General features: G+C 50.4%; 1 protein-coding gene across 1 annotated transcript in view; it reads left to right on the plus strand.

The window, feature by feature from the left end:
• The window catches only part of PRKCB (protein kinase C beta), a gene marked incomplete at its 5' end in the record, with an annotated part of 114,136 nt that overhangs the window by 73,902 nt on the left and 31,459 nt on the right, over positions 1–8,775 (plus strand). The window contains 2 exons of the mRNA XM_019512587.1: positions 2,846–2,926; positions 3,248–3,355. Coding sequence (XP_019368132.1) covers positions 2,846–2,926; positions 3,248–3,355 — 189 coding nt within the window. The remainder of the gene's footprint in view (positions 1–2,845; positions 2,927–3,247; positions 3,356–8,775) is intronic.

Consider the following 8,775-nt stretch of genomic DNA (forward strand, 5'->3'; position numbering starts at 1 on the left):
TCATTACAGCCAGGGAGAGGTTTAATTACTAGTCTAAATGCATGTTACGCAGCCTCGTTCTACCGAGATTAATTCTGGTGTCCTGTTGGCACGTAGCTGTGTTGCTGCATGTGATAAATACTCTTTCAAAACAGGACAAATGACCAGTTCCCTTGGTATTCTGCTGAGCATTAGTACTTTAAGCCCTTATTTTCTTCTGTTTGCTCTAATTCTTTTCCCCCTCCAATAGAAAAGCAAAGAATGGAGGAATTAGGATGCAAATTACTAATGGCTTCGGGGATAATTGTAATAGATAGGCTGTTATTTAGTGCTTATGTACCTGTAGGCTCAAAGAAGGTAAGTAGCATCAAATCCTAGAAAATTCAGGTTGGAAGGGAGCTCAGGAGGTCACATCTAGTGCAACCCCTGCTCCAAGCAGGACCAGCCCCAACTACATCACCCCAGCCAGGGCTTTGTCTAGCTGGGTCTTCAACACCTCCAAGGATGGAGACCCCCCACCGCTCTGGGAAGCCTGTTCAATGCTTCACCACCCTCCTCGTGAGAGAACTTTTCCTAATATCTAACCTCAACTTCCCTTTCTGCAATGTGAGCCCATTGCTCCTTGTCCTGCCATCTGCCCCCGCTGAGAACGGTCCAGCTCCAATAGGCCGATACCTGTTTTATAAACGGAGAAATCCTGTTCACAGTCCTGGTTATGAGAACAGGTTAAAGCCCAGATTGCAGCCCCGGGCGCTCCCCATTGAGCCCGACTGACTTGCTCTGCAGCAGCACATCTTCGAGTTAAACATCCTGCGCCTTGTCCAGCCCATTGGCTTGGACTTTGTCTTTTTGAAGTTTCCCATCCCCGTGGTTTAGAGCAGCTTGGAAGTGGCCTTTGAGTTAACAAAGACTGAAAACCCCTCATTGGCAGTAATCGATGATGGGACGAGTCCACGTCGGACTGTGCGGCAGGTCGCAGCGGTGCCTCCTGAGCTGCTCTGATGGGTCTCTTCTTCAAACTTGCCAAATACGAGAACCGCTCAACTCAGCGTGGCTGTTGCCATCCCGGCCGCGGCCAACGCCTGTTTGCCTTTCCGAAGACTGAAGAAGTCATTGGAAACGCTCTTATCTGCTGGAGGGGAAGCGAGATATGCAGCTTTCTCGGGGCATGGAAGAGGACCAGCGAGCTGGGTGGGCATGGGTGGAAGAGCCAGAGCCTCGGCCACAGACTGGGGAGGAGGCAATAGTGAAATAAAGCCTCCTGCATCGCTGTCTGTGTGGTTTCCTGTGATTAGCATGTGATTTGCATGCATATTTGAATCTTTTTGGAGTCAGATCCTGTGATTAGGATGAATAAATTGTGTAATTGTTTTGCGGCGAGTGACAGATGGCAAACCCTAAGGCCCGTCGAGGTCTCCGAGGCCTGTCAGCAGCAGCTAAGCAAATAAACCAGGGCTTGAAGGAACACTTCCAAACAGGCTCCTCTCCCAGAGCCGCCCGCCGGGTCCCTTTGATTCGGAGCCTGGCTGCTGCAAGCCTTCCTCGGCTCCGGCAGCGTCTAGCGACGGCTGTGTGTGCTTGTTTGTTTTATTTCCACTCTAATTTCCTGCCTCCCCTTGCATCGTTTGCACTAAAGAGCAGTCACCGACGGATGGGAGAGAGGGAAAGGAGCCAGTGCCAGAGGTTTGTACGCACGAGGCGCCCTGGAGGCACGATCCCACTCAGACCCAGACAGCGCTGGCCGGGCTGGTGGAATAGCTCAGCGTGGCTCTCCTTTGCTCCCCGGAGGCCCGGCTGCTGCAACGGTTTCTTTCGTCCGGTAGCGCGGCGATTTAGAGAGCGCACGCTAGCAGCACGGGTCGGTGGGGACTGCCGTCCCTGGGCTCTCGCAGGGTTTGCCATTAGGAAAAAGGTCCTACCGGGGCTTTAATTTGATACCAGTGCAAACGCGACGACCGTGCCATGCCAACAAGAATGCATCGCACCAAAAGCAAAAAGCTGCATTAAAATTTTCGGGCGGTCTGCGTTGACTCCTGTGTCGCTGACACACGCCCAGGGTGTCAAAAGTTGCCTGTGGTCTGAGTGGGTGGACGTGGTCCTGGCCCTGCCTGAACAAAGTCTTGAAAGCGTGTGCTGATCTCCAAGCCTTGAAGCACCCCCTTTTAGAGGGGACTCTTAAGTGATTATACTGCAAAGAAGGTCTTAAAAGAAACCAACATGACTGGGGCAGCTGCCCATGGCCCAGCACCATCCAGGAGGGTGCTGATTTCTGGAAGCAGCCTCTGGCCTGCTTTCCATGCAAGGCACTCACGAGCTATTTGTCTCAATGCCGAGTTACTTGTTAAAACTATGAAGCAGAGGAAGCTCCTTAAGGTACGTTGGGACTTTCTTGCTTGGGTCATTTTTCCCCCTGGAACAACTTGCCTCTTGAATTGGAGTTTTTCTAGAAGCAGAGTTGTACTTGGTGTCCCTCTCCTCTCCTGCCCCGTACTGATTTCCAGGCAGGGGCTCAGTTCACCTGGTTTCTTAGAGCTGAGAAGCAGAGCAGACCATATTTTAGGTTTGTTCTGTATTAGTAAAAGGTTAGCTGCAAAATCAGAGTGAACTGTCTGTTTTGCCCCCAGTGCTAACCTAGCCTGTGTCCTATAAGGGCAAGACAGTGCCCTGGCTTTCAAAGGGGTTGAACCCGTCCCGGTCGTGCATGTTTCAAGGACAGCTGAAATGGCTCGTCCATCGCTTCTGAAAAATCAGGTCACCATTTCCATGTCCTTCTGACCTGACCTGGGCTGAGGCTTGGCGTCGTTTTGCCTTGTGCCAGCTGGCTTCAAACAGAAGTGTAATCCCGCTGTTTCTCTGTTGTTTGCAGATAATTGCTTATCAGCCCTATGGAAAGTCGGTGGACTGGTGGGCATTTGGCGTTCTGCTCTACGAGATGCTAGCCGGCCAGGTAATTGCATTGTAATTGGCTCCCGTGGGACTGTGCTAAATGCCGTTTTGACCAGCTGTTCGCGTGTTGTTTCCTTTTGCCGCGGCCAGCCGTGGGGTGCCATGTTCTTCATGCCAGGCTGGAGTTCATGAGCCGGTCTGCCCCCGAGACCGAATCCTCCGGCTGCAGTTCAGGGAGAGATTAGCCACTAAGGAAAGGGACAGCACGGGCCTGACTTCAGGGTGGACGCGTGTGCAAGCGAGCGAGAGTGTCCCCGCTGTCGCGTTGCTCCGAGGCAAAAGACATGCTGCTACACTCCCGTTGTTCTCTCCTCCTCCGCAGGCTCCTTTTGAAGGCGAAGACGAGGACGAGCTCTTCCAGTCCATCATGGAGCACAACGTAGCCTATCCCAAATCCATGTCCAAAGAGGCCGTGGCGATTTGCAAAGGGGTAAGGCCTGACCCTCGTTTTTCGGGTGGGAGGAGGTGCCTGTGGCGTGCTTGCACTGCCTGGGTTTACATGGGCGGTTCCCCTGCCGTTGCAAAAACACATTGCAAAAAAAAGCAACCACCCCAAACCAGGTGCAAAACACACTGCAAAAATAAAACCCCAACCCCAAACCAGGTGCAAGTGGCTTGTTGCTATTGCCAGGTTTTGGAAGCCGCCCCCTGCTCTGGAGACGAGTGAGCTTCATGCTTGCACCTGCAATAGGCAGGGGGCCAGGCAACGGTGGTGTCACAGCCCCTTCTGACCGCGATGTCTGCCGGGTCACAAGTACTGTGAACCTGCGCGTGCTCAGCGGGTTCCCAGCTCAGGCCGCGGCGTTCGGGGTCATTGAAGATCGGCCCCCTGAGCTGTCCCGGTGGAGACCTCTGATATGCAACAAAACAGTGGCACTAACATGTGTTTGTTGGAGCGGAGACCAGCGCTTGCTGTTGCGGCAGGTCAGGTTTTCCCTCCCACGCCCGACTGTCGCTGTTCCTGTCCTGACCAGCCCCGTTGCTGCGGCTTCCCGCGCCAGGTCCCTTGCTGCTGACTGGTGGTTTTGGCAAAAGAATTCGAGCCCAAACACCGACCTGTCTCTGAGCAGTTTATTAATGGCTAAAAGGTGTTGGGAGCAGGATCAGGCCCTTCTTCTTCATTGATCTCTTTGTGGCAATGTCGAGGGGGCTGACCTGGCAGCAGCAGAGGTAGGAGCGTGGCAGTCTGGAGGCAGCCTGTGGGGCTTGGGGCTGCTCGCCTCGGACGCAGGCTCCATGCTTTGCACTTTGCAGCGACAGCAAGGGCAGCCCGTGCATCCGTGAAGGAAAAGCAACACGCCATCAGGTCCCAAGGGGCCTGGGGAGGTTAATGGCCCGTCTTGCAAGGCTTAGCATTAGGCCCTTCAGCGGCTGACGTCATGCAGACAGGGTGGGTGCTGCGCCGGTGCCCACTTCTCACGGGGGGCAAGCTCCCAGACAGGCAGCGAAGGCAGATAGTGCCTGGATGGGGCTTTATGGCCAGGGGCCAAATCTGGTTCACACTGGGAGGGCTCGAAAAGTGGTTTTTGCTTTGAATTATTCAGACATTAGAAATCAGGCCTGGGCTGAATGGCAGCTAGCATCGCCATGGCATTATGTGACACGGCCGCAGCATCTCCGCCCTGCTTTCAAGTCAGCGGTCTGCATCGCTAGCGGCGCGCTGGCTGGTGTGGGTGGGGGAGAGGGGTTTTGCCCAGGCGCCCCAGGTTTTCGGGGGTTTGTAGGGAAAGGAGAGTTTACCAGGTAGTTTCAGGACAAAGGAGCAAAGTGCATGCGATAATCACAGCGCCGTCATCTTAACACCGGTGGGATTTTCTGTCTTTCGGTGGAGGCGGGGAGGCTCTCGCCTGTTTCTCTGTGCCCGGCCAGAAATGAAGAGGAGAAGATTTTTTTGTTGATATGTTAAACATCATTATCCCCACGGTGCTGCAGGGAATAACTCTGGCAAGTGATTAGAGATTGGAACAGTGATAAATCTAGCTGTCTGCTTTATTTTCTGTCGCATCAGTCAAACCCTGAATGCCGCAAATCGACAAGAAGACCATGATTAAAACATCTGCTGGATGTAGCTCTAATGGCTTTTCTCACTTCTGGCAAGCATGAGGCTGCACAGAGAGAGATTTAACCGTGCATGGAGGTCCGCTGTCCTCTGTAGATTTTCTTTCTTGCTGCCTTGCCTTGAATGTGCTGCCGAGAGAGCAAAGCGGTGTTCAGGACACAAGGGACGTGACAGTCTTCCCTGTCCCACCCCCTAAAAAAAAAATCACGGCCATTTCAAGGACCTCCAGCAAGCTGAAAACAAAGTATTTGCTTAAGCCTCTCTGCAGGGGAAGATATCCTAGCGCTAATGAGCACAAGCATAGAAGTCCAAGCCTCGTTTTTCTGTGTGCATACGCCATGCGTTGTCAAGGAAAGGGTTTTGTTAGCTACGATGCAAACCATTGAGAAAGCCGCTGGAAAAAGCTCTCCATCGGCACATGAAAGGTTTGGTATTTCACGGCCGCGCTCTCTAGCAACAATTGAAGAGGGATGTTGTTGTCCCTACGCAATTTTATTCCAACGTGCCGGTGCCAATCATTACTTAGCGTGGGTTTTGGATGCAGCACCGAGCCGCCAAGAGATGGAAAACGGTTTGATAAAGAAGCCTTGTGTTTGTTTGAGCCCAATGGTAAATATTCATCCCAGATGTGCTGACCGGGAAGCAAACAGAGTAGTACCAGGAACATGTGTCCTGGACTCGAAATGAAATGTCAGCAACTAGATGAGCTGGAAGAACATTTGTCCTTCTCCGGTATCAGCTTATTCTGATTTGTTTTATTAACAAAAAATAATTGACTTGGTCATGGGGAACCAGTCGAAGGGAGGAGAGGATGGATTAGCGCACTGGGCTCAGTCCATTGAGACCGAGCCCGGTATCGAAGCCAGCGTTCGTGCCAAACCCATTCCCCCCATCAGATCTGTGCCATAGTTGAAAAGGCTGCTGATCTATTTTTCCCCTCCACACATCCTGGCACGTGGCAGCTAAAAAGGGATCTCGTGCCCCTTTTGAAGGGCAGGTGCATGTTTGTAACCAAATGGTTTTCCTAATGCCTCTTGTTATTGGATCATCTGAGCCCTAAAAATATGAGCATAAATACAAGCTATTTTCTCGCTTGCGTGGAGATTTTTGAATATGCCTGAGTAAAATGACTGTTTCCAGGTGAACAGACTGCCTGTGAATGCGAGGTCGCTCTCTAATTGTGGCTAGGTAGCGAAGGCAGGAAATGCCAGCCTGGCCTCGCTAGAGTCTGCAGGTATTTGGGGAGCGATATTCTCAATGACCGATACCTGAAATGAGATCACACGGTCTAACCGGCACGCTGGTTCGGTAATTTCGGAGCTAGAATAGACGTGTCAGGTTCGACTTGAAGGTGACACCGCTACGGAAGTGACCACGCACGCTTTCGTATTTCCGGCGGAGTCTTGTATAAGAGGGGAAAAAAGGTAGAAAAACTCGCAAAACATTTTTCTAAATCTAGATATTTAATTTTTCCTTTTGGCAGCTGGGGAGGACTTTTTTAATCTTGATTTTCAGTCCGCCCAGTATTCTGGGATATTGCTAGGTAGGGCATGTCATCGGGTTGATGGTTTTCTGCGAAATCCTGACAACACGCCGAATGCCTGTCTAGACCGCGGCACGCCGCGTGATGTAATATCCCAGCGCCGCACAGGCTGTGCATCTCGCCAAGTGGAGACAAATGCGAAGGCAGATTTGACAGTATAACAATTCCCCGTTACCTGTGGTCACCATGGTAGGCACAGAAAGTACCATCAAAAGTTTATGGGGCAGAGATTCGAATGCGTTGTCGCCGCCACGGGGGCGTGCGATCGGCCCGAGGTTATCTAGAGTCACCAAAGCGGCCGGGCGAGCCCGGGTTGGTTTTGGTCTGATAAATGCACGCATCCCCGGAGGTCAGTGCTCGTCCACATGTATTAGCTCTAAAATTACCACAGTTATCCAAGCAACGGTTGGCGCGACCAAAGGAACCATAACTGATTTAATGAGCCATTCGCAGTTTCACTGTACCGGCCGTGTGTACTTAGACATGCATGGCTTAATCTTTGAGACAAGCATATGCTACTGGCAGGATCAACCAGGTAGCCGCGCTGCTCAGGTGAGGGAGAGCGGGGCAAGGGGTAGCCTAAGATTGTGCTCAGTTGGCTTTGTCACATTTTAAAAAGACATAAGGTGTAGCAACCAAATTCCAGCCCTGAAAATCTAGGAAAGTTATAGATCTTGGTTTAGTACTTGAAGCCTTTTGAGACAACTAGCAGATAACGAGGATATTAGAGGTGCTTTTAGTGGGTAATTAATAGGTATAGATAGAAAAAATATATATCCATCTATGCAGCAAAGATACAGATCCAGTTTTGATAGCCAGATTACCACCGCCCTATATGCAACTCTATTAATGGCCTGTTGCAATATGTATGAAATAAAGTCAGTAGGTTACACGCATGTCGTGGTTTTATCACCGAATATAGAGACAGGCATAGATCCTGTGGGTCATTTTCCCCTCCCAGTAAAGGATGGTCTGTATTTAAAGAAGTCCACAAAGAAGTCATTCTCCTGGTATTGCCATTGTCCAACCCACCCATGCAACGAGAAGTTCAGGACTTGGGTCAGCAAAGAGCGTCAGTATGTACTTACTCTGCAGCATCAGGTCCCGAATCGGTAGACGTTGCCCACCTCGCCAAGATTAGGAATGGTCTCCCTGGACTATACGTTCATTCGCAAATTCTCCTTTGGACTTAGATGCACATTGGCTCTTTTCATCGGCAGTGATGTGTTTTATTTACGGTGTTAGTGTAGGGATTAAATCGACACGCTCCTATTTAATGCAAACAATGCCAAATGATTCCTTTGTGTGAGTCAGAAGTATAAAGCTGTAGGCTTTGTGGGGGTCTGTGTAACAATGGCAGATGGTACCTTCATGCTAACATGAATAAAAGCACAAAAGGAAACAAGAAGATTTAATTTCTGGATGCATGTATTGAACCGACAGAATACCTGCTTTGTGGTGTAGCCCTGTGCAGTAATGCAGATAGGTACCTCAAGTAGAAAATTAATCTTTTCTGATTCATTAATCAGCCTGAGCTGCTCTGAATCGGGTGTGTGTTTGTGTTAAATTCAGGAAATGGTGGGTTTAACGGTGCCAGTTAGATGTGTACAGTGCGCGTTTAAAACAACCACCATGAAAAAGCAGTAAGCAAGCTGCAAGACTGCAGCTGGGGAAAGCTAATTAGGGAACGAACAGAGGCTGTATTTGGTGATGTGCATAGAAAACTGTTGGTAAAACAGACCTGCAGGGGAAAGGAAACAGGTGGTAGTTCACGTTTGCAAAGTAGACACCCACGGCAATGAAACTATAAAGCTCTGCCAAGGAAGGCATGTCTGTCCAGGTCCATAGGATACCACCAAGGATCTAGAGAAACCAAAACTCATCAGCAATTGTGTTGATGCCATGCAATGAGGGAGGACAACAGCTCCAGTATGTAAAACACAGTGACATGTTCTGGTGTTGGACTATTCAGCTAATTACACATCTTTGAGTACCTTTGTGTTTACACGCAACAAATCCATGGACACGACACTTTAATTTCTGGTGAGCCAAGCTCACTTTGAGAAGATCATCAAGGAGCACATTTGTGATGGGCCGGCATCAGAAATGATGCTCAGGGGCAATCAGCATGGATTTATTAGGGGGAGATCATGTCAGACCAACCTGATTGCCTTCTACGATCAGGTCACAAAGGCCATGGATGCAGGTGTCGCGGTGGATGTAGTCTTTCTGGACTTCAGCAAGGCCT

Source organism: Gavialis gangeticus, unplaced genomic scaffold (assembly GCF_001723915.1).
Source record: "Gavialis gangeticus isolate Ggan-Ray unplaced genomic scaffold, GavGan_comp1, whole genome shotgun sequence".
NCBI classification, from domain to species: domain Eukaryota; kingdom Metazoa; phylum Chordata; order Crocodylia; family Gavialidae; genus Gavialis; species Gavialis gangeticus.